The 27144-nt window shown below is 38.0% G+C and overlaps 1 protein-coding gene across 4 annotated transcripts in view; it reads right to left on the bottom strand.

Annotated features, from left to right (window-relative positions):
* TNNI3K (TNNI3 interacting kinase) overlaps positions 1-27144 on the bottom strand; it is a 404175-nt gene that overhangs the window by 214833 nt on the left and 162198 nt on the right. For all 4 annotated transcript variants that reach the window (XM_086390587.1, XM_086390580.1, XM_086390584.1 and 1 more), the window contains 8 exons: positions 23942-24036; positions 23197-23346; positions 10902-10988; positions 10271-10327; positions 9234-9326; positions 9090-9147; positions 8775-8969; positions 7944-8048 (listed from right to left, as the gene is read on the bottom strand). In XM_086390587.1, coding sequence (XP_086246713.1) covers positions 7944-8048; positions 8775-8969; positions 9090-9147; positions 9234-9326; positions 10271-10327; positions 10902-10988; positions 23197-23346; positions 23942-24036 — 840 coding nt within the window. The remainder of the gene's footprint in view (positions 1-7943; positions 8049-8774; positions 8970-9089; positions 9148-9233; positions 9327-10270; positions 10328-10901; positions 10989-23196; positions 23347-23941; positions 24037-27144) is intronic.

The following is a 27144-nucleotide window of genomic DNA, read 5'->3' as shown; positions in this document are numbered from 1 at the left end:
TGCTAGTGGTAATACAAGAGGCTTTCATTTATATCGCTCTTTGGAGCGTCATGGCCACTCTGTTGGAAATGTCACTATTTTGTTGGTTACAGTGTTGTTATACTATATACAAACTCTGGGAATTGGTGATGCACAGAGAAGCCTGATGTGTCGGACACGACTGAGCGACTAAATTGAACTGATACTATATAATTATATAGGGGAAAGACCATTTATTTGATGTTTGCAGTGATGTTTGGTTTCAACATAACAAATTTGGAACATGTACTTTTCCAAGAAAACATAGCTGCTGGTATAAAGTAAAAACATTAAAATGTGTAGCTGTAAACCATATTTTTCAAGCTCCAATGCCACAAAGTGAATATATAAATTGGACCAGATATAAAATGGTAAGTTGGTAGGTGGTGGGATCCATGATAAATTGAAAAGTACATTCCTGTCTAGAGCTACACATTTAAAAATATTTAAACACTGCAGATGGTGACTGCAGCCATGAAATCAGAAGATGATTGCTTCTTAGCAGGAAATCTATGACAAACCCAGACAGTGTCTTGAAGAGTAGAGACATCACTCTACCAACAAATGTCTGAATAGTCAAGGCTATGGTCTTCCCAGTGGTCATGTATGGTTGTGAGAGCTGGACCATAATGAAGGCAGAACACCAAAGAATTGATGCCTTTGAACTGTGGTGCTGGAGAAGACTTCTGAGAGTCCGTTGGACAGCAAGGAGATCCAGCCAGTCAATCTTAAGGGAAATCAGCCCTGAATGCTCATTGGAAGTGAGAGAGTCATTTCCTAGGCAAGCTGATAAGAAGTCTAGGGGTTCCTAAGGAGAGAGGGGTCTGGAATTCTGAAGGAGGAAGAAAGGACAAACTTTTTTGTCCCTCTACATTCCTTAGGATTATATAACAATAATGTATCCTGCTTGAAGACAGTCTCTGGAAAAAACCTTCTGGCTAATCCTGTTATTGTAAGGTGTAAATTATGGGAGTAGGTCTAGTGAGGTCTTTACAACCTCCAGACATTCTTTTGACTCACTGTAATAACTAGAGAGTTATGGCTCTCTAATTGGTTATTAACTAATAACTAATTATTTAACTCCATGGCTAACACTAGCAAGGGGGTACTCTTTCTGCCCCCTTCTGATGCCTATGTAAGAAGCTTTCTCTATCTCCTTTATACTTTAATAAAACTTTATTATACAAAAGCTCTGAGTGATCAAGCCTCGTCTCTGGCCCCGCATTGAATTCTTCTCCTCCGGAGGCCAAGAATCCTGGTATCTTTGCGTGGTGCAGCAACAGCCTTTCAGAAGGACTGAGGCTGAAGCTGAAGCTCCAGCATTTTGGCCACCTGATGGGAAGAGCTGACTCACTGGAAAAATCCCTGATGCTTGGAAAGATTGAGGGCAGAAGGAGAAGAAGGTGTCAGAGGATAAGGTGGCTGGATGGCACCACCAATGCAATGGACATGAACTTGGGCAAACTCTGGGAGATGGTGAGAGATAGGGAGGCCTTGGTGTGCTGCAGTCCATGGGGTCACAAAGAGTCAGACACAACTGGGTGACTGAACAACAACAGTAAACACTATGGGACAAAGAAAACATCCGTGTGCCTCATATGCAACCTCTGCTCCATACTTGCAGAACATAGGGTATAGAAGAAGAAATAAAGCAGAAATAAAGAAGCACAAGCAAATGATAGGAGAAGTGATTTGGGTCACAGGAATTTAGCCTACAGGACTGAGGTACAAAGAGCAAGGTTGATAAATATGGCTGATGCTCATCCAATATCACCAGCTTCTTTCTATCTCTCTGTACTGACTTTGGTTTTGTTGTTGTTGTTGGGACAGCACAATATGTCTATAAGGATGTGGCTCTGGGCATAATACCTTTAGTCATTTTCCTTACAGCAAAATGACATAATAATAATTATAGAATTGCTAAGAAATTAAATGAAACTATACATGACAAAGGTGTGGCAGAGCTTTTTCACATTGTATATACTAAATAAATTATTATAATCACTGGGAAGAACTACCTCCTTAAGCACTCCTTGAATTTCTAACATATACTGAAAATCGAAAATAACATTCAGATTTATATGGTAAGAAACTTACAAGGGAAAAGGCAAAGTTTTTTCTTTCACTCAAATAAATCAATAACCATGAAACCAAAGATACAAGTTTCCCCTCTGTGTGGGTTGATCTGTAACCAAAAACATCTTCTTTCCTTTAGAACTATAAAAGGTACTGGGCAAGTTATTCGGACTCTATCTACAAGTAGTTATACTTGTACCAACTAGATCACTGCTTTCTGAAATGATGTTCATAGAAATGCCTCAGGAATTTGGTTCCGTTAAAAATGCATTGACTGAACAGCACTGTGTGAGATGCTATGCTCAGTTTTGTAAATCTGAGATGAAGAGAGCAGGATTGCTGATCCTGAAGCCCTGACCTGCCCAGAATAGAGAAGAGAAACATGGAAGAAGGTTATTTCAATACAAATGCAATGCCTGAGTTTTTCACTCTGTTTTATATATTTTTCCTTCCACCTATTTCAGTGGGAGGGGATTTGTAAGCATTGTGCAAATGCAAGGATCAGTATGTTATGAAAAGATTGAGGGAAGACACATGCCTAGTCTTCAAAGTCTAGTTTTTGCTCTATATCCTCCAGGAAATTTTCCATTCTACTGTGATTTTTAATTTACTAAAAATCCTTTGAAAATGGCTGATTAATAATTCCCCATTAAATGGCAATTAATTTGCTTCCTGAGCATATGTTTTATGTACCTAACCAGATTGTATTAAGCCCTCTGAGGAGAGGACTGTTTTGGGCAGTATGCATGCTACATAATCCTGAAAAGCTGAATGTTTTATTGTCACTAGACTAAGAGCTGGACTAGACAGATGGACCTTTGTTGGCATAGCAGAGACATTACTTTGCTAACAAAGGTCCATCTGGTCAAAGCTATGGTTTTTCCAATAGTCATGTATGAATGTGACAGTTGGACTATAAAGAAAGCTGAGCACCGAAGAATGGATGCTTTTGAACTGTGGTGTTGGAGAAGACTCTTGAGAGTCCTTTGGACTGCAAGGAGGTCAAATGAGTTAATCCTAAAGGAAATGATTCCTGAATATTCATTGGAAGGACTGATGCTGAAGTTGAAACTCCAATACTTTGACCACCTGATGCGAAGAACTGACTCACTGGAAAAGACTCTGACGCTGGGAAAGATTGAACGCAGGAGGTGAAGGGGACGACAGAGGATGAGATGTTTGGATGGTATCACTGACTTGATGGACATGAGTTTGAGCAAGTTCCATGAGTTACGATGGACAGGGAAGCCTGACATGCTGTGGTTCATGGGGTCGCAAAGAGTTGGACATGACTGAGCAACTGAACTGAACTCAGACTAAGGAGCAGTAGAAAAGAATGTCCATAAATAATAAATATAATAATTTGGTACTCTATTTATATTGAAAGCTCCTATGAGCTTTCATAAGACTTTTTGGTACAATTTAAGTATTTAGGTTAGAGACAGAAGAAATGGTAAATATAAACTTCTGTTATATAATAAATGTTCTATTGAAACTTTTAACCAACAACATTTATATTTTTGGTCCTGCTTTATTACCTGGTGGTAACAATTTACACTTACTCTCAGGGCACCAGAACACACATTCAACTGCCCCATAAATGAAGAGTTGCGGCCAGAGAAAACTCAGTGACCTCTCATTTGTTTTAATGACACATGGCAAAGGTGATTGGGATGAACAATAATATGCCTAAAACTCACAAATCACCAGTTTGAATTTGATAATTTATCAACTAAATCTAAATTTCCTAACTATTGCTACTGAAACCCATAGAAAAAATATGCTTATTAACATAAATATTTTTGAAAGAGACGTAAAGAAAATAATGGGCTTCCCTGGGGCTTCAGATGGTAAAGAATCTGCCTGCATGTGGGAGACTCAGGTTTGATCCTTGGGTTGGGGAGATCCCCTGGAGAAGGAAATGGCAACCCACTTCAGTATTCTTGCCTGGAGAATTCTATGGACAGAGGAACCTTGCAGGCTACAGTCCATAGGGTCACAAAGAGCTGGACACGACTGAGCTACTAACTCACAAAGAAAATAATAACAGGAAAGAAATTAATTTTATTTGAAAACTAGTAAGTAATTATAAATAGATTGAGTCCTATATATGTTTACTTCCAATATCTAAGATTCAGCTGCTGCTCATATCTAATTTTATCGCTCCTATATTTCATATCTGTCTCTTCCTTTCATTTCCTCTGCCATTAGTGAAATTCTGCTTTTCATTACTTATCTAGATCACTGCAACAACTGCTTCACCAGTTTCTTGACTTTCTGCTTAAGCTGATCTTTTATAAAGATGCTGAATTAATCTTTCCATAATACAGTCCCAAATTTCTGACTCCTTGCTCAAATATTCTCAGTGCCTCCTTCTTGCTTTTAGAGTGAAGTCTAAACTGCTTTACTCTAGCATTTAATAATTTCTGGCTCTTGTTTCAATTTATTTTTCTCTCCCAACAGTCCTCTTCATACATTACATACACTAAATACATTTATACATTTCATCCATTGAAGTGAAACTATTCAGTACTCCTATAACATGCCTTTAACTTTCTAACATCTATTTTTTTCACATCTTCCTTAACCCTGGGATGCTCTTCCAAACTCTATCCATCCTTTAGGGTCAAGCTCGAATGTCACCTCTTCCATAAAGTTGTTTCTAAATTCTTCAGAAATAATCTTTATTCTTCTTTCTCAAATATTACAGAAAATATTTCACTATCTACTTAAAATAACTTATTGGTTTATACCTAAAGTATATTGAATACTGGAGTCTATGGCAGTTTTACCTGGCTCTGTTGTGCCAAGTATAAAGGCTTCAAACATGGTAGATACCTAAGTAGTTGTTGAACAAATGACTGGCATAATTAATGAATATTTAGTAGTTTCAGAACTATGGACTTTGTATAAAGGGCCTTCAGTTCAGTTCAATTCAGTCGCTCAGTCGTGTCCGACTCTTTGCGACCCCATGAACTGCAGCACGCCAGGCCTCCCTGTGAATCACCAACTCCCGGAGTTCACTCAGACTCACGTCCATTGAGTCAGTGATGCCATCCAGCCATCTCATCCTCTGTCATCCCCTTCTCCTCCTGCCCCCAATTCCTCCCAGTATCACGGTCTTGTCCAATGAGTCAACTCTTCGTATGAGGTGGCCAAAGTGCTGGAGTTTCAGCTATAGCATCATTCCTTCCAAAGAAATCCCAGGGCTGATCTCCTTCAGAATGGACTGGTTGGATCTCCTTGCAGTCCAAGGGACTCTCAAGAGTCTTCTCCAACACCACAGTTCAAAAGCATCAATTCTTTGGCACTCAGCCTTCTTCATAGTCCAACTCTCACATCCATACATAACCACAGGAAAAACCATAGCCTGGACTAGACGGACCTTCGTTGGCAAAGTAATGTCTCCGCTTTTTAATATGCTATCTAGGTTTGTCATAACTTTCCTTCCAAGGAGTAAGCATCTTTTAATTTCATGGCTGCAATCACCATCTGCAGTGATTTTGGAGCCCAAAAAAATAAAGTCTGACACTGTTTCCACTGTTTTCCCTTCTATTTCCCATGAAGTGATGGGACCGGGTGCCATGATCTTCGTTTTCTGAATATTGAGCTTTAAGCCAACTTTTTCACTCTCCACTTTCACTTTCATCAAGAGGCTTTTTAGTTCCTCTTCACTTTCTGCCATAAGGGTGGTGTCATCTACATATCTGAGGTTATTGATATTTCTCCCGGCAATCTTGATTCCAGCTTGTGTTTCTTCCAGTCCAGCTTTTCTCATGATGTACTCTGCATATAAGTTAAATAAACAGGGTGACAATATACAGCCTTGACGTACTCCTTTTCCTATTTGGAACCAGTCTGTTTTTCCATGTCCAGTTCTAACTGTTGCTTCCTGACCTGCATACAGATTTCTCAAGAGGCAGATCAGGTGGTCTGGTATTCGCATCTCTTTCGGAACTGGCCACAGTTTGTTGTGATCCACACAGTCAAAGGCTTTGGCATAGTCAATAAAGCAGAAATAGATGTTTTTCTGGAACTCTCTTGCTTTTTCCATGATCCAGCAGATGTTGGCAATTTGATCTCTGGTTTCTCTGCCTTTTCTAAAACCAGCTTGAACATCTGGAAGTTCACGGTTCATGTATTGCTGAAGCCTGGCTTGGAAAATTTTGAGCATTACTTTACTAGCATGTGAGATGAGTGCAATTGTGTGGTAGTTTGAGCATTCTTTGGCATTGCCTTTCTTTGGGATTGGAATGAAAATTGACCTTTTCAGGTCCTGTGGTCACTGCTGAGTTTTCCAAATTTGCTGGCATATTGAGTGCAGCACTTTCACAGCATCATCTTTCAGGATTTGGAATAGCTCAACTGGAATTCCATCACCTCCACTAGCTTTTTTCATAGTGTTGCTTCCTAAGGCCCACTTGACTTCACATTCCAGGATGTCTGGTCTAGATGAGTGATCACACCATTGTGATTATCTGGGTCATGAAGCTCTTTTTTGTACAGTTCTTCTGTGTATTCTTGCCCCCTCTTCTTAATATCTTATGCTTCTGTTAGGTCCATACCATTTCTGTCCTTTATCGAGCCCATCTTTGCATGAAATGTTCCTTTGGTATCTCTGATTTTCTTGAAGAGATCTCTAGTCTTTCCCATTCTGTTGTTTTCCTCTATTTCTTTGCATTGATTGCTGAGGAAGGCTTTCTTATCTCTTCTTGCTATTCTTTGGAACTCTGCATTCAGATGCTTATATCTTCCTTTTCTCCTTTGCTTTTTGCTTCTCTTCTTTTCACAGCTATTTGTAAGGCCTCCCCAGACAGCCATTTTGCTTTTTTGCATTTCTTTCCCATGGGGATGGTCTTGTTCCCTGTCTCCTGTACAATGTCATGGACCTCATTCCAGAGTTCATCAGGCACTCTATCAGATCTAGGCCCTTAAATCTATTTCTCACTTCCACTGTATAATCATAAGGGATTTGATTTAGGTCATACCTGAATGGTCTAGTGGTTTGGGACCTATTTGAACCTTATTGACAACCATAAAATAAACATATTGATTTTGAATAATCTGACTTCTTTCATAAACTAGTGATTTATCAGATTTTTCCACCTTTTCATCTCTGGAATTACAGAGAGATGGCCCAAGGAGCTCCCTCTTTGGCAGTGAGAAATGAACAGTAGAGAAATTAATTCTCTACTGTATACTCGGCCTCCGACTAAAGCTGTTCCATTTTGTGTATCAGCTTCCCTGTAAGACTTTGCTTAGAGAAATCATTCACTAAAATAGACAAACAAACAAACACAAAACCTTGGGATTCCACCACTGAGACACAATAATTCTCTATTTGTTTGAAGTCTCCATTCCATATGAAAACATCTTCATGTGATAGTGAGGGAAATGAGCTGCTGTGTTTTGGCTGAGTTTTTTCTTATAAGAAACATATCAAAATGTTAGCACAATAGTAGTATTTCAGACAATTTTATATCAGGTCCTCCTACAATACCTAACTTTGAATGAGACACGACATTCTATAATGATCATTGATCTCAATCCTTGATCTGACTCTAGTGGCCTGAGAATTAGTTAGCTATTGAATTTTACAGATGTTATCATCTTTCTGGATATTTTTCATAGATTTGAAATACCCCTGAGAAGCAGTTATACAGCTTTATATTTCTGTAAAAGACAATGGTGCAACATTCTATTGCCTAGGCTGATGTTAGCCCATCCCCTCACCCACAGAGTAGAAAATTGTATTCTACAATAAATATAAAGTGTATCTTCACTGAAATCTATCTTAGACTCCTGGTAAGTTACAGAATTTCAGGTTCATTATTTAGGGGGAAAAATACCTGTTTAAGTCACGGTGAATAATTGGCTGTGTCAAGTTGTGAAGGTACTCCATACCTTTGGCAACATCTACTGCAATGATTAATTTTGACTGCAAATCAAGTATCCTAGAATTTAAAAATAAATTTAATGAGGATGAAATGGTCAAATCCAATACTACATCTTTTACAAGAAATCAATAGTGTGTGTAATTTGTTATTCTGTACAATTTCAGCCTTTTTTCTTGATTGAAGGTTAAGCTAAAAACTCAACAAATGCAGAAAAATAGCCTTTTCTACACCTGATAATACTTAACTATAGATCAATTCAGATACCAACCCCTCTTATTTAAACATTCAACTTGATTTTATAACATTTGTAATATTACACTTAATTTCTTTATAATAACATAAAAAGGAAATCTAATTACTAAGTAAAAACCACATTCTAATTATCATATGCATAGATCTAGGAAGTTAATTCAAATTAGACTTGTACAAGATTATTTTTTCTTAAAACTTTTAAAAATAAATACTGCAACCCCTAGTAATTATTTTATTCTGAGCTTACACATATCTGCTTTCCTGGTACATCAAATTTAGCCTAATTATTCAGTTACTAATTTAAATTCCTTGAATTTGTTATCTTAAATTGGATTCTTGTTAAGAGAACATAGAAGTCTTTCTATTCATTAAAAAATAATTATTGGGCATAAATTATTAGCCATCTTTAGAATGTCCCATTTCCTAGAACTCAGAGATTTCAGAAAGCAAAGGCTCATCTAAGCAGAAAGCATATGAGGTGATGTAACTGTAATTCCAATGACACACAAAATGATGAATCAGTGATCATACCTCTTCTGTTCATGAAGGAGGGAGAATAGGGAACCCCCTGATATGTACTGAGTGACGATGGCAAACTGGCTGGGATCATTCAAGCAAGCACCCACAAACTGAATGATACATGGATGATTAAGCCGGCAGAGAATGGACACCTCTCGGCAAAACATATCCACATCTGACTTGGAGCAGTAGGTATTGGCTCGGTAACTGAAAAACGCAGCAACAGGAGTCTTCAGTCACCAGATGAATCAAAACAAGGGGCTCACCATGCATACACTTCTCAACGTTTACTACTCAGATGCTAACATTTCTCATTTGCTTGCTTACCGTTTTATAGCCACTATTTTATTTCTGCATCGTCCTTTATACACTTTCCCAAAAGAACCTAAAATTGTGTAAGACAAACAAGTAAACACATGTTAACATATGGAGCTCATTAAACTGAAACAAACTAGTATTTTCTTTAGTTACCTGAGCCGATGATCTCATGGAACTCAATTTCTGAGAGCTGAAGATGGAAATGTGAAGGCAAGCCAGCCCTTAAGAGGAGAACATCTGCCTTCTCTGCAAACAGGAATTGTTATTTTATATTTTTTAAAAAATAAACAGCAAACATGTGGATATTTAAACACACATGCACATATATGCTTAACCAAAAATATCTTTCCCTAGTACCATTTAATTTTCTAACTGTAACTGACTATTTGGACATACAAAACCGTATCATAAATGATCCCTATCCCTGTGCATTAAAAACATGTTAGCTCTCTGCCTTTGCTACCTGACCTTTGTTATCAGGGCTGAGAGTTTATACCTGATTTGGTCAACCACTACTTGTCTGTATGATGTGGCAACTCTAGAATACAGTTCATATCACATCATGATAAAGAGCCTTATCTGGTCAATCCCTTCAACCTGTCACAAAAAGCTTAGTCAAATAGCCATAAATTCAACCTTAAAGAGATGCCAATTAGGAAATAAGCATGTGAATCATTCAGAAGACACATTCAAAGCCAGAAATAATTTTTTAAAATTTCAAACTCTAAATAGTTCAATATAAATTTACAGTTGTATATGTTTTACTTCCTTGATTCAGTGGTATTAATTTCTGTGTGTAGTATACATTCAAAAAGTTCCCAAAGTATTACTTACTTGGGATCTCTTGAAATATAATTTATTTTTTTTCAGTTTTTTCCCTATGACAAACCTATTACCAATTTTTATGAAAGATATTAATAGTTACAACTTAACTTTCATTAAAAATACAGAAGTCTATGAGAATTTGATCTTCTTTTAATATTCATATGGAATTTTCACTTCATGAACTAAGAGGACATATGCAAAATAACAGCAGATGAGGTTAATCGTGGAAAGAATGATCTGCTAATAATATTACTTATGCCTGCAAAATAGTCATTTGTAATATGTAAGACAAAATAGGAAGTTATCATATTTGAGGCAGTAATTACTCAGTAATAAAATATAACAATTGTCCCATATTAAAATACCTTTTGTCATGCTTTTAATCTTGCCCAAAGGAGATGGAACAGACACATAGGAGCCATCTGAAATCAAATTATATTACAGAGTTAAAAGTAGCAAATGATTTTTCCTACATAAAAGTTAAACATTATACAAAGAAGCATATAACAAAAGAAAACTTGCTAATAACACCCAGTGAGAGTGTAACTGAAGCCCAGGTCTTTCTCTGGACACTAAAACTGTATAGCAAGTATTTATTTGGAGTGTACATAAAATGATTAAAAATAAAAGTCCAAAGTCTAGCAGACTCCAGCAAATTTAATTTGTGTCTGCATATGAGTATTCTTTGTCCTATCTTAATAGATTGCTGAAAGGGGAAATGACTGCTCAGCTTACTAGGCCTTCCCAGGCATCTACCAGCCTCATAAACATCCAGTCCAGGGGATGTAAAACTTGGAGGAACTGCAGATGGGTGAGTTAGAAAGTAGCCTAAGTGGGGGCTTCTTTATTTTCAGCCTTACTCAGACATAAATTTTATTAAAATAAAGCTAATCTGATAAGCCTTCCTCTTAGACCCTAAAATGTTGCTAACAGAAACACAGGCTTACCTTTAGCCACAATATCACCACAATGAAAATTTAAAAAGAAAGAGGGTACCTCCTCCAGGCTGAGAATATTCATTACAGGGCAATTCATCCTGAGGTCTCTTATAATGTTTCAGAAGTGTGACAATTGCATCATGTCCTTTATGAAAAGACAAAGAAGGGCAAAGGGTCTTAATTCTTATTTGATCTATTCAGCTTACTATCTAATTGCAAAATATCCAGAGGTAGCTTGAAACAGGATGGATCTTAAGAAGCAATACACTGCAATAGGAATTGAGAATTTTCACTCATGCATTCATTCAAAATAATTCATTTAGACTCCACCATCGTTTTCTAACATATAAAAACATCGAATCACAAAGTCATATACCTGAAACTAATATAATATTGTAAGTCAAGCACACTTCAATTAAAAAAAAAGACGGCTATATGTGAGGCACTATTTCAAGCACTATGTTGGGTATGGGGGATGCAATGAACAAGGCAACTGTGGTCCTACTCTCAGAAAGTTTAGTGTAACTGAACAAACAATAAGAATTGTAGAATTTCTAAATGAGTAAACATCAAGTGCAATGGGAGTATATAAAAGGATCATGATTAGAAGAGTGAAAAGTACATTTGGTAACCAGGAAGGAGAGATTTATTTGCTGTGACTGAGCATTACATTTGACTGGCAAGTGCAGTATAACAAGGCATTAAGATAATTTCCATAGATTCCTGTGGCAGAAGACAGCTGGCTGCCTACCAATATTTGTACTTCCCATTCAGAGTGAATCTGTCAGAGAGAATGGCTACCCATCCAGGGACAAAAACTCTGTATTCCCATTGCATCTAACTGTGGCTTTGTGACAGATACCCATCAAGTAAATATGAGCAAAAGTGATGTCATTTCCAGGTCTGGACTTTGAGAAATAAGTGAGTCTTCTCTCCTCTCCCTATTTGCTAGCTGGATGTGGAGAGCTCTGAGACCATATGGGAGGGGAAAAAGCAATCCACTGACCAGAAATGCCTACCCTGAACTGTAACATGACTGAGAAATAAATTTCTATTACATAATACCACCAAAATTCGGGAACTTGTTAATTGCACTATGAACTTAAAATTACAAAGAATAAAATGTCAAGTGCTCCTTGAGTAGACAGACAATTTTCAATAGAACTAAACTTTGATACTATTTTATGCTTTAACTGTGAAAATAATCTACTGTAGCTAATTTATACAAGAAGAAAACAAAGTCAGCCTTAAAGACCCTGCCAAGAGACTTGTGAATTGCGACAGAACTCACTGTATAAAGGGCAAAATTTAGAAATTGAAAAAGTATAAATGCTTATCTATCATGAAGGGTTCATAGTTAACATGGCTTCAGATACATTTAGCTAGAATATAGAGAATATGCTGTGAATTGTACCTGCTTATTAAATCCTCCCTTCAAAAAAGAACTAAAATTAATAGAGCATGAAGGATCATGAAATGAAATGATTAAGATATTTATCAGCACTAAAAGCTTTTTAAAATGCAACATTTCAGATCTAGATTCCTCAAGTTAAAAAAACAAAAACAAAAACAATTGTAACTATGATTGTTTAAACTTGTAGAAAAACATATCTACAGTTAACAACTAGTGTCCATTATCTTATCATCTGTAGCAGATCAATGGTTTTCTCAAATCATCGACACAGGTAAGGAGGGCATGGCAAACCACTTCAGTATTCTTGCCTGGGGAATGCCATGGACAGAGGAGCCTGGTGGGCTACGGTCCATGGGGTTGCAAAAGAGTCAGACACGACTGAAACGATGTAGCATGCACACATGGGTGATGAAATAATGGGAAACTAGTACCATCAATACTCTTTTACTGGACTCTCATGTGCTCACCATCAGGGAAACCGCAAAACATGAAAGGCATAAGCCAACAGGTAAATTTCTAAAGAAAGAGTCTACTAATCAGAAAGAAGAGATAAGGTAAAGAGCCCCAAATGGGAGAAAGCATGACATGTTCAGAAAATGAAAGATGGCCAGTTTGGCCGGAGCGTCACAAGCAAGGATGACTGGCCCGGATTTAGCTGGAGAAGTAGATGAATGCACATCATGTGGAGGACTTTTCAGACTTAATTGTGTGTACAAGAATCCCCTGGAGGACATGTTAAACCACAGATTCCTGAGCCTACCTTCAGAGACTCTGATTGAAAAGGTCTCTAGCGGGATCTGAGAGTTGCTTTTCTAACAAAGTCCCAGGTGAGGCTGATCAGTAATCCACACTTTAATACTACTGATGAGGAGCTTTACAGCTTATAGGTGAGGATAAGGAGTCTGGATACTAACGCAGAGAAGATGGGAGACTGCTGGAAGATTTTGATTAATTGAAGGGCATGATTTGTTTTTACTTTTCAAAAATATCCTTGTTTACAGATTAGAGGTGATGAGACTTATTCATAAGGCTGTCGTAAAGATTAAGAGAGGCAATAGATGTAATATGCCTAACAGTTCTAACACATAAATATGCCTTTTGGATTTTTTCACTGCTTTCTTGCCTTACTATTTTGCTTCAAGAATTGTAAATGAACTTGGAAACTCTATTTTTGGAACTTCAGATAAATTTTCTAAATCAGTCAGTTCAGTTCAGTCGCTCAGTCATATCTGATAATTTGCGACCCCATGGACTGCAGCACACCAGGCCTCCCTGTCCATTGCCAACTCCTGGAGTTTACTCAAACTCATGTCCATTGAGTCGGTGATACCATCCAACCATCTCATCCTCTGTCATCCCCTTCTCCTTTCGCCTTCAGTTTTTCCCAGCATCAGGGGCTTTTCAAATGAGTCAGTTCTTTGCATCAGGTGGCCAAAGTATTGGAGTTTTAGCTTCAGCATCAGTCCTTCCAATGAATATTCAATACCAGTATAAATACCAGTATATTCATTTTCTTTGCTATTGTTAATTACCACAGATATAGTGGTTTAATTCAACTCTACCATGTTGTAGTTCTGGAGGTCAGAGTCCAACATGATTCTCACTGGCCTAAAATCAAGCTGTTGGCAGGCCTGCATTCCTCCTAGAGGTCCTAGGGAATATCAGTTTCCTTTTCTTTCCTATTCCAGTTTCTGAAAGTGAAGTAGCTCAGTTGTGTCTGACTCTTTGCAACCCCGTGGACTGTAGCCTACCAGGGTCCTCCCTCCATGGGATTCCCCAGGCAAGAATACTGGAGTGGGTTGCCATTTCCTTCTCCAGGGGATCTTCCTGACCCAGGAATCAAACCCAGTCTCCTGCATCGCAGGCAGACGCTTTAACCTCTAGAGGCCACCAAAATTCCTTGCCTTGTGGCCCCCTTTCTATATCTTCAAAACCATCACCAGCTGGCTGAGTCCTTCTTACATCCTATCACTCTGGCTTCTGCTTACATTTTAGGAGCCCGATGTTACATCAGGCCCATCTGGAAGATCCAGGTTTCTTTTCTCTCTTTCAGTTAGTCAGCAGCTAGTCTGCAACTTTAATTCCCCTTAGCCACTTGCTATGTAAGGCAGCATACTCTCAGGTTCCAGGGAACAGGACTTCAGCATCTTTGGGGGCCATTGCTCTGCCTACCAAATCAAATCTCAGTGTACTTATGTTTGCATGTTGGTACTGCTTTTCTTTCTTCTCCACCGCTAATGACCATTTGAGCCTCAGGCAAATTAGCACCACCACCAAGTATTTCCCACAGAATTAAAACACCCCTTCATCTGTCCCACTGCTAGATTCTTAGGCTCTAAGGTTTTATCTGCTCCTATCCACACTATCTGATCTTACTTAAATAAGACCTGTGATACTTTTGAAATTGTTATTTTACTTAATTTGATTTTTAAGTGTTTGGGACCAGGAAGAACAGAACAAATCTTTTTTCTTATTTCTGTTTTTCCTAAGAGAGGCTCCTGCGGGGAAAGAAAAGAACCCAAACCACAAGCCCTTACCCAAGCACAACAAAGCTTATATCACAGAGCCCACCTCCTCACCAGTCTCAGCCCCTCTGTTGGACTGACAGTGGCTGACAGCTGAGAGGGCCTCCTGCTTTCCCTAGTGAAGCAGAAAGCCACATCTTGAATCTTGAATGCCTGTGTGAGTCCGTGATCACACCCTTGATGTTACCTTTCATCTCAACAGCTCTCTTGGCTCCACTTGCTCTGAGCAGTTTTAATTTCCTGCCAGCACAGTGGCACAATTTGCTGGCATTTTCCTTAGGATGCTTTTCATCAAGAGCCTAATGAGTGCCTGGGTTCTGGCGGATGATAAGCACGAGGCTGCCAGGGAAATGCCAAGAGGCCCTCTTGGCTCTGGAAGGCATCTCTGCCTGATTTCCCACCTCCTGCTACATGTACGGGCAATTCTCCTCTACTAGCATTGCTCTGACAAACTACCAGTGTATGCAAAGAAACCTGAAAACCACTAGAGCCCAGTACCCTGATACTTGGCTGTGAGGGGTTAAGCAGAAAAAGGCCTTGATGGAACTCACTAAATGGACTTGTGAGCCAAACTCCTGATAATGGATATACCCAGATAACCAAGGTATACTAATGGGACACATCCAGAGATGATCGAAGTTCCACTAATTAAATAAAATGTTTTCCCATATCTAAGAATTTGCTATCTACATCCAAGTGCTTTACCCAAATAGGAGGTTGCTATGTTATTAGCCTAATGCAGTTATAATAATGATTTGCACTTTCAGACTATTACTCATGGGTGCCCTTGAGGGTTTTGGCATATGGGACTCTTCCCTGCTGGCTTGCAGTCACTTTCATTTCCAGCTCCCTGCTCTTCCAGTCCTGTCTTTATTCCCCAAGCACCAGGCTTCCCCTTTAATGTCTTCTTCTTGTGTAATCCTTACATTAGGAGTGATTTCCCCCACAACCCCCCTCTCCACACACACACCCTCACAACTTTCTGAATAGCTCCTTATTTTAAAACCTAAGTTGTCCTTTAAGGCTACAAGTCCATTCAAAGGGCTGGAACACCGACAATTTAGTATCTATATTGTGGCCACATACACAAAAGAGGATTCACAATTATTTGAGAAAGGAAAGTACAAATTTTATTATTTCCCTATAAGGTTGTCTGCCAGTCCCTACCATTTTGTCCTAGAAACAATGAATGTTGTTCACTGCTATGAGAAATTATTTTAAGAACACAGAAGAAAGCTTGCCATGAAAATCATTTTAAAAACTAGATCTAAAGATTAATGGTGAATGACACCAGTATTAAGACCTTCTCTCTGACTTTCCAACTGTGAGGCCCTGTGGGTCTGAGATTAAGTAGAAAACATGGAGATTTGATCTTGATAAAGAAGCCAAGAAATTCTTATTGATCTCATATGTACCACATGTCCAGGCCATCAAAAAACAGTTTGGACCTTCTTTATACCTGCCTCAAAAAATACAACTCTCACAGCAATGATAGATGGGGCTTTGCTCAATATTTTGCTATTCCCCCTTACATTCAGGTTAAAAACCCATTTTCCAGAAACACTGAAAAGTGAGATCAGAGGATGGCTCCTGATGTTTGTTTGCTGTTCAATGGCTCATTTTCCTCCTGACAGTCCTGGTCCCTCACACTGTCAATAAAATCAGAGGGAACAAAAATTTCAGACTTGTGACATGTTCTTCTGACATAAATCTGAAAACTGATTTAATTTGATATCGTGAGAAAGAGAACACACTCCCTGCTTCCCCCATGATTCTTGTTCTTTATTAAGAATTCTTGTTCCTTGTTCACCAGGACAAGATAGAATGTCGTGAGTCTTCCTTCATCTTGAGATAAGACTCCACAAGGATGGAAACTTTTGGCAAAAGAACGTTTATACAAACCATTTAACATTCCTCTTTCCTCTTTTTCCTCCCTTTGCACTTTGCCTTTATTTCTCCTTCTTTTCTCTTCCACACATATTTATTGAGTGCCCATTAGAGACTAGCTCAAACAATATCTTTCCAGGGAAGCCCTCTGTGACTTTTTCATTTTAAATAGTGTCCTTGAACTTTTTACTTGCTATCATGTTTCCTTTTTATTTTATTCTTAGCACTTATTATTATCTGATAGTTTCTATTTGTTATCCTTCTTATGATGTGTCTCTTCTACTAGAAATGCAAACTTCTAAAGTGCAGGGAGATATTATCTCTTTTGCTCACTATTTTACCTCAATTCTGAGTATACTGTCTATCACGTATTAGTTTTGTGACACAGATTTTTGAATGAATGAATGAATGGCACAAAGTATAAGAGTATAATGTTGAAACAGAAATGCCCTTTACTCTTGTAATGTTGTGTAGTAGAAAAACATATATGTATATATATTCACTGTAAATTTTGTGCATGTTGTATAGTATATACATATATATATCTTTTATATGTTTTGTTTAGAATACAAATATTTTGGTTTAGTCACTAAGTCGTGTCCAACTCTTTTGCAATCCCATGGACCGTAGCCTGCCAGGCTCCTCTGTCCATGGGATTTCCCCAGGCAAAAATACTGGAGTGGGTTGCCATTTCCTTCTCCAGGGGTCTTTCTGACCCAGGGATCAAATCCTGCATTGGCAGGTGGATTCTTTAGGAAGGAAAGGTAGAAGATGCTGTGAGTGTGCATAACAATGTTATTTTACAATAGGCTGGAGGGGTCAGGGAAGTGTTCCTTGAGGAATTGTCTTTTAAGCTGAACTTGAAAGATAAGCATGAGTTATTAAGCAAAAAGGGAGAATAAGAGCATTCTAGCCAGATTAAAAATTTTTGCAGTTCCAATGAGTAGAAAGAGGAAGTTTATTTAGAATATTCTTTAAAATCTTTTACCTATTACTTTGAGTATTAGAATTGTGCAGTTAACACAAAAACCTATAATATTAAAAAAAAATCCCCACAGAGAAAACAGATATCAGTAATTAGCGTTGTTGAAAAGATCAACTATATTATGACTGATTGTATGCCATGCAGTGAGAATCCTGATAGAATGTTATGACTGAAATACCTCCTCATTCCCTATTTCACTTCAGCAAATGTGTATTGAGCAGCTATTAGGAATCAGCCATTGAATTAAGGTTTTGGAAGACAGAGATTAATAGCCCAAATGTTTGTCCTCAAAAAGTTATTGGGAATAATGTTTCAACCAGAGACAGAAGTATGAGTATGGCACAGTAAAACAAATGGACATGTGTACTAGGCTGGAACGTCAGGGGAGACTTTCTAGAAGATAGGATCCATAAACTGAATCTTGAAGGCTAAGTAGAAATCAGAAATTTAAAGTGAAGTGGAGTAGGCAATGTGGAAGGGTATAGTGAAAGAGAGAATGGCATGAGAAAAGATTTAGAAAACTGGAATAACAGGACATGTGTAGGGAGGAGCAAGTAATTTTGCATAGCTATAGTGTGAATGGGTTTCCCTGGTGGCTCAGCAGTAAAGCATCCTCCTCACAAAACAGGAGATGCAGATTCAGTCCCTGGGTTGCGAAGATCCCTTGGAGAAGGAAATGGCAACCCATTCCAGTATTCTTGCCTGGTGAATCCCATGGACGGAGGAGCCTGCGGACTACAGTACATGGGGTTGCAAAGAGTTGGATACAGCTGAGCAACTGAGCATGCACGCATGCACATATGCATATGTAATAAGGTATTAACGAGTGTAAAGTTCTCTTCTACTAGTTGTATTAACGTATACAGTTTCACATATAGTTATTATGTTTCAAAATTTTTTGTATTATTCCCCTACTACAATAAAGGTTCTTCCTATTTTAATGAGAGCTGCTGCTGCTGCTAAGTCGCTTCAGTCGTGTCCGACTCTGTTCAACCCCATAGACAGCAGCCATCAGGCTTCCCCATCCCTGGGATTCTCCAGACAAGAACACTGGAGTGGGTTGCCATTTCCTTCTCCAATGCATGAAAGTGAAAAGTGAAAGCTGGTAATATTTTATTTATTTTTTAAAGAGAGCTAACTAAACATGTAGAGAGATAACCAGAAGACAGAAAATTACACATAGAATTTTAAACACCACCTAAACGTTTTGTTTATTCCTTCCTTTACCTCATCCCAATCCACCCTGGCATAATAAACTATGTTTATTAAACTAAGTAACTAAACTCCAAGTAGGTAAGAATTCAATATAGAAAAAGACTGGGAGTTTATAAACCAAGGATGAAGATTTATCAAAAAATTTAATGAAGTCACTTCTCCTTCCTTCTACTCCTCCCTCAGCCTTATCTCTTAGTTATTTTTTACTGGCTGAAAACTGTAGAAACTCACAACTATAAGACTTCATTACTTTTAGAGAATACACTATGGTACGTTTACTATAAATAATTCACACCATACTACACTTGTCAAAAAGAATGAACAAAGTATATATCATGGTACAGGAGCCTTGATTTTTATTGTTTTTGCTCACTTACTCACTAATTTTCCAACTGCAGCTCCCTGTCACTGTGAATTAGAGTAGTTCTGCTGTATACAAATATTGTATTCTGGGTAATTAGATATTGGAATAGGAGCCTCTGTAAATTACTTTAACTGGTGTCAGTACTGAAGCAAATAAGAAGTTTTTAGTTCTGTTTCTGGTTTGGGTTATTTTCTGACCCTAAACAGCCTGACATAAAGAAGTGCTTTTCTTTATCAAAGGCAGCCTTTTCAAATCTAACTGCCAGACACACTATTGAGCTATGTGTTCAATTCTAATTGGCTGAGATCTTTTCAATTCGGCAGTTTCATCTTTAATGCAATGGATGTAAGATTATGTGTGGCTCTTTTCAATGAGTTTTCCATACTGGTGATTAGGGCAGAGGATTTGGACATAAGCAGGCTGCTGGCTATTTCTTCTGGCCAATTTAAATTGATTCATACAAGTCCTTTGTACCCCAGGGGAAGGGCAGAACAAATCCCAGTGAGTAAGCCAGATATGGCTACTCTCAGAAGAGTGAAAAAGAAGAGGGAGGACAGACTGGGGAGAGGAAGCACTAACTATTGTAAAATTGGAGGTCTGAGCAGTCTGGCAGAGAAATATTGAAACTTAACCAGTAGGCTTCTGTATAGAACCAAGGTCACTGGGAAAATTATTTCCAAAATTGATTTTGATATATTTAGGTTAAAAGGACTATGTAAATAGAAAATATTCTTCATACTTGATCCCACAGGGAGCCATAGTGAGCAAACTCTTTTCTAAAAGTATTCTAAAAGACAGTAGATAATTATTTCAGAACTCCAAAGCAGCTGTAAATATGTGATAACAGAATAGTAGAGCGGGTCAGCTAACAATTTTGTTTGGGACAGATGCAAAATTGGCCTTAGAATCACTCAGAGATGAGTGCCTTTCAGAAAGTCTCCTGGTTTTCTGTTTCGAAGCTACACTAGGAGGAGCTATTCAAACAGGGCACATCCAAAAGTAATCCTTTTCAAACAGATAGACTCTGGTTATAAAGCTCTTTTCTGGGTTTTCTCTTTTAAGGACTGGATAGGGTACAGGCAAACCATGGTGGGGTCACCTCTATTATACATCATCTCTATTTCATGAAGAAAGAACTCCAAGTTAAGTTTTAGTGCTTTTTCAACTCCATTTCCAAGCAGCTCAGAAAATCCTTGGTAAGCCAGATCAATTAATTTGGTGACTCCCTCTCTGAAGGAGAATGTAAACTATTTATCCAAAGAAAACAGGGACAGTGCACTGCTGACAATATTTTAACAAGGACATTTCAATCCTCCCTGAACACATGAAAACAAAGAAATGTTTCTCTAGCAAGAGAAAATAGCAATAGTTTTATTTTGTTGCTTTGACTTGCTTTGCCCTAGAACATATGCAAAACATCCATCTGTCTCCTGAGTGGTAACATTCAATTTGTTAAAATTCATAGTAATAATGAAATGCAACACTGATGCCTGACACATTAGTTGAACAAATCAGGGTGACAAAGTATGGCATATGTTGCAGAGACCAGTGGGTAAGTCCTCTAAGCTAAAGGATTTTTGTTGTTGTCTTTTGGTAGGAAATCTTAGGAGCTTGCACAATGATTCAAGGTTTTATAAAGTGTAGAACTCCACAGAAAATAAAAGTAAAGCCAGTTTTCAACCATCATTCTCAATCAACTAAAAACAAACAAAGCCAAACCCTGTGAAGAGCTGGCTGCAGCAGCTATTTTTGAGCTGTCTGCCGAAAGACTAATGCTTTGTAAAGTCTTCCTCTGAAACTCAGATTTCTTGAGAGGTGTTATCAGAGAATCACTGGAATTAATGCAACATAACTAGAACTTAGTAAGGCCTCTTGAAGTTTAAGAACAAGTAAAATTTTCCAACTGACACACAAATACAAAACTACCTGGACTTCCCTTTATACAAATTAGAAGGCGGTTATACCTAACAGAAATGTGCACAGATATTCAACAAAAGATATGTATGTGATATGTACATGTATAACAGCTGTGTTCCTAATAGTTCTCAATTATCCGAATACCCTGAAACAGCAGAATAAATAAATTTAATATAGTTAAAAACAATACCATAAAATAAGAATGAATGATCTGGAGCTACATTCAACAATATGGATGAATCTCGGAACTCATTGGGCTAAACAGGTCAGACATTAAGACGTATACATCCCAGCATGTCATTTGTATTAAGTACATGTGTGCATGTTCAGTTGCTTCAGTTGTGTCCGACTCTTCGCGACCCTATGCACTGTAGCCTACCAGGCTCCTCTCTCCATGAGATTCTCCAGGCAAGAATACTGGAGTGGGTTGCCATGCCAGGGGATCTCTAGGCAACCTTCCTAAACCTGGGATTGAACCCGCATCCATATTAAGTACAGAAAGAGGTAAAGCTAATCTATGCCTCAAGAAGGCTATGATACCATTTTTGGTGAGTGAGCTGAAGACAATGTCAGTGGGGCTTCTTGGTATGGATCATTCTCAGTTTCTTCATCTGAATGCTTCGTGAGTTCAGTTAGTGAAAATTCTTTGAGCTATAATGTGCAGACGTGTGTTTATATGTGTGAGTATCTGTATTTATACAATACTCAAATAAAAAGTAAAAACATAACAGGCCTATATCTTAACTCATGCCTTGTTATTCCATGTCTTTTTACTTTTCTTTTTTGTAAAGTAATTTGTATATCATTTCCTCACTAGCAGTCTTCAGACCTATATGCTTTTCTTTCTCCTTGTCTATGTGCTTACAATAGCTCTCTATTTCTATCCATCAAACCTCATCTCTCCTTTCATTAATGGACTTTCACGTCCTACTTCAGACAGAAAATATTTTAGATCACCTTGACAGCCTAAGAAATCTTCCAGTTTAGTAACTGTTCTTATAAGCATGGTGTTCTAATACTTAAAAACATAAGAATGCTTCTCTACATACTTTGAACATCCTAATAAGGCAATGCAGACATCAAAATCTGATATATTTTACAGTATTTAGTTGTATCTCTCTGATTTCAATACTGTCCCATCTCACCTGAAGATTTAAACTCTGTTTGAGTTTATGTGTTTATGTAGAGCTCGCTTAAGTGGTAAAATATATCTCAATAAAAATGACAAAATGATATTTTACCTTCTGATTGTCTCTAGTTTCCTTTCCCTTAAAAGGAAAATTTATTAGTTTTCGTTTTCATTCTTTGTTTATGGACTACTACTATAACCACTACTATCATTGCCAAAATGCCAAGTATTAGGTATTTATTTTGTGCCAGTCACGTGATAAGCAATTTGCACATATTATCTCATTTAATCTTTATAATCTTATGAAGTTGATACTGTCTTCATTTTTCAGATGAAAAAACTAAAGTTCAGCAAGTATAAATAACTTGTTTAAGATTAGCATTATAGTTTGATTTAAACCCCATGTTCTTCCAACCCAAGCTTTCACCAATTTGAGCTCAAATAAGTTTATACTTAAGCACTGAACATTGACTCCCTTACTTTTTCAAATACGGGCATTGTTAGCAGGGTTAGATATGACAAATACACGTTCATTCTTTCTTTGCATTAATTTAATTTTAATAATTCAAATCCATATCCAAATTCTTCCATATAAGAGGTAAAGACTAGCTCTACATCTCCTCTAACAAAGTAATTAACGTTGCCTATCACAGTTTTGTTTCTCCAGGAACTAGAAATGTGACAGCTCCTTCTCTCTTCAAAATGCCAATGCCAAAAGTGCCTTCGGCTCACCTGCAGCCCTGAAGTTGCCTTCCCTACTGTACTCTTTGATCCACATTCCTAGTGATTCAAATACAATCTCCAAAGGAAATGGGAGTATACAAGTCACGGAAGCAAAAGAACTATTGATGTAGTGACATCAGCAGTGCTCACAGTTCAATGTTATCACTACAGCAATGCAATGGTGAAAAATATACCTTTTTCATAAGCCCACATCAAACACGTCTGCTCGTCTTTTTCACCACTAGATCTGCTTGGATCACAAGCTACCAGATTCATATCAGCTCCATTATCCAGTAAGAACTGAACCAGGCGAATGTGACCATGGTAGCAAGCAGAGTGCAACCCTGTAATAGAATAAGAATGAAAATATGAAAGGAAAAAGGGGAAACTGAACCCCAATTTTCAAAAGATAGTCATTACCACATAATAGCATTGTTGCCAGAGATAAATAACAAAAGTTGAGTTCTCTGACAGATAATTAATTCTATCTTTGAGAAAAAAATACATACTTTAAAGAAGTATCTGTTTGATATATAGAGAGACTACTTTTGCTTAAGCACACTTTTTAGTATTTTTACATCCACTGTAATTACCAGAACAAACATTAGCATCTTTGTATAAATCAAAGAATAAAGACCTCAAACAAACAAAAAAAATTTGTTTCAGCAGCAAACCGAGGGTAAGACAGTGTGATCAGTGTGCTCCTGATGCAGGTCATAATGGATGCATTGACTGTAAATACTTTTGCACAAAAATGAAACTGACCAAAGGTCAGTCTGCTTTCTACTATCACCAACGCATCATCAATTTAAAAAATGTCATTGATAAAATATTCCTCGTCACTGGGGTTGACCACTGCCACTGCTCCCCTCCCTCTTGACAATACTTCTCTTGAGCACGGATATGCATCAGAAACTGTTGTTCTCACCACAGTCTTACCTGTGTGTCCATCCCTTCCTTGGTGGTTGACGCTTATGACATTCTGATCAAGAAGAAATTTAACCAGGTCAATGCTCTTGCCATAAGTACAAGCACTGCAAAGATATAACACAGGGGAAATAGAAGGCCTCTCTTATGGACTGAATGTGTGCTCTCCAAATTTAATATGTTGAAGCTCTGACTCCCATAACCTTACAATGTGACTATAATTTAAAGAGGTATAATTTACAGAGGTAATTAAGTGAAAGTGGATTAATTAGAGTGGGCTGGGCCTTCATCAAATATGATTGGTGTCCTTATAAGAAGGAAAGATTAGAAGATTAGGACAGGGACAGAAGGACAGCTCATGAAGAGACAGAAAAGAAGGTGACCATTGACATTCCAAAGAGAAAGGTCTCAGGAGAAACCAAACCTGACACCTTGATCTTGAGTTTTCAGACTCCAGAACTATAAGAAGATCCATTTCTGGTGTTCAAAGCACCTAGGGCATGGTACTTAGTTATGGTGGCCCTAGAAAATTAAAGCAGCCCTGATTTACCCAGGCTATTTTAGATGCTGGTGTTTACATAAGAGTGCCAAAAAGCCAGAAAAGAGAGAAGGAGGAAGGGAGAGAGAAGCAGGGGTGATAAGAAAAAAAAGCACAGAAAGCAATGCAATCCTGAAGATTCTCAAAGATGAGCCTTTAAGAAAGGAGCTGTATAAAATTTCTAGCATTTTCTTATTAATTATTAAATAGTTCTTATGATATGACTTCTTTTCTAGGCATTCTGCAGGGAAACTGAATGGAATGAAGAAACCCAGGAAGGTTCTGAGAAATTTAAATGAAACATTACACTTGTGATTGCATCTGAAGCAGGAGAGACAGCCCTGTGAGATCTGATGCTAATTCCAGGTAGGTAGTGTCAAAAATAATTTGAACTGGAGGACACCCACTCAGTGATGACTCCAGAGAACTGGAGAACTGTTTGGTGTAGAAAACCCTTATATGCAGCTGGTATCTTGTGTTTGGAAGTGAGGTATTGTGTGTTATGGGACAGTACAGAAAAACAGGGTTTTTTCCTTCCAGATTTGTTCCAGAAGACATTGACTGAGTCTTACTATTTCCTCTTCCTGGGATGACTTTGCCTAAATCCTTCTTCTATTGTAGAATTTTATTATTTTCTTTAAATAAATGCCACTATTTATCTAGTTGAACTGATGTTCCCTCTATGAAGTCTTCTCATGGACCAAAAGTTGAGTTCATTGTTATCTCCTCTGCTTCCTTGTTAGTTCAGTTTATGGCGCCTTTCATGTTGTGTTATGGTAATGGATACACCTGTGTGTGCTTTGATGCCTTACAACAGAGTTCCCCTAAGGAGGGAAGGGATTGTTTCATGTCAATGTTCCTACCAGCGACAACACAATATAGGTCCTTAATAAGTCTTTCTTGAATAGTTGAGTGAATAAAGTCACTATCAGTGTAATAGATCCTATCACCATTAGTTATTTGTATTACAAATAGGACTCTTAACACTATACTTTTAATGTTTGTCTGAATTCCCTCATTGTTTCCTTTCAAAGTAACTATTTACAGGAAATTATAAGTTCTGAACATACATACATGTATATATATATATATGCGAGTGTGTGTATACAAATGTGTGTACATATAGCATATGAGAATAAAAACAGAAATGTACTGAGTGCTATGTGCAAAGCACTGTGATTTGTACATAGAAAAAACCATAATTGTAGTGAGCTCTTCATGTAAAAGGAGTGTTTTTTTTAATAAATATGTACGTAAAATGAATAGAATAAAAATAATATGTTGTTCCTAGTAGCCACAGGTTTGCACAAAATAAAACAATTGAGTACATACTTTTAACTCACTTCACTAATCTCCTTATATGCAGAGTACATCATGGTGAAATGCCAGGCTGGATGCAGCACAAGCTGGAATCAAGACTGCCAGGAGAAATATTAATAACTTCAGCTATGTAGATGACACCACCCTTATGGCAAAAAGCAAAGAGGAACTAAAGAGGCTCTTGATGAAGGTGAAAGAGGAGAGAGTAAAAAAGCTGGCTTAAAACTCAACATTCAAAAAATGAAGATCATGTCGTCTGGTCCCATCACTTCATGGCAAATAGATGGGGAAACAGTGGAAACAGTGGTGGACGTTCTTTTCTTGGGCTCCAAAATCATTGCAGATGGTGACTGCGGCCACTAAATTAAAAGACACTTGCTCTTTGGAAGAAAAGTTATGACCAACCTATGCAGCATATTAAAAAGCAGAGACAATACTTTGCCGACAAAGGTCTGTCTAGTCAAAGCTATGGTTTTTCCCGTAGTCATGTATGGCTGTGAGAGTTGGACTGTAAAAAAAGCTGAGCACCAAAGAATTGATGCTTTTGAACTGTGGTGTTGAAGACTCTTGAGAGTCCCTTGAACTGCAAGGCCATTAAACCAGCCAATCCTAAAGAAAATCAATCCTGAATATTCATTAGAAGGTCGGATGCTGAAGCTCAAGCTCCAATACTTTGGTCACCTGATGCGAAGAGCCAACTGATTAGAAAAGACCCTGAGGCTGGGAAAGATTGAAGGCAGGAGGAGAAGGGGATGACAGAGGACTAGATGGTTGGATGGCATCACCGACTCGATGGACATGAGTTTGAGTAGGCTCCGGGAGTTGTTGATGGACAGGGAAGCCTGGTGTGCTGCAGTCCATGGGATCACAAAGAGTCGGACATGACTGATCAACTGAACAACACCACTAATATTCTCCTATGGACAATCTTCTGAAGGTGATGATAATCCTCAGATTATAACTGGTTTCAGTGTGTGCACAGAGTAGCAGAAGGATTTGAAAACTAGACTGAGGTGTCAGCTTCCATAAGAATGACCTATTGGAAAAAGTGGACTTAAGTACCTCACAAATATCAGTTCTCCCGATTGCCCCCTTTGGGGACAAATTCCACGATCCACTTTGACTGAAGGCATGATCTAAAGAATCCATGCATCTGTTCTGTGACAGAATGTGTAGAAAACAGGCAAAATATTTTGGTTCAAAATGTTCAAAATAATATGAACATGAAGATACATAAAAACACAGGATTTGGAATTAGGCATTTAATCAGAGCAGGCAATGGCACCCCACTCCCGTACTCTTGCCTGGAAAATCCCATGGACAGAGGAGCCTGGTAGGCTGCAGTCCATGGGGTCGC

Source organism: Bos grunniens, chromosome 3 (genome assembly GCF_055505025.1).
Source record: "Bos grunniens cultivar Pamir isolate PY7600 chromosome 3, Bosgru_T2T1.0, whole genome shotgun sequence".
Classification (NCBI taxonomy): domain Eukaryota; kingdom Metazoa; phylum Chordata; class Mammalia; order Artiodactyla; family Bovidae; genus Bos; species Bos grunniens.
This window is presented reverse-complemented; position numbering and strand designations above follow the sequence as displayed.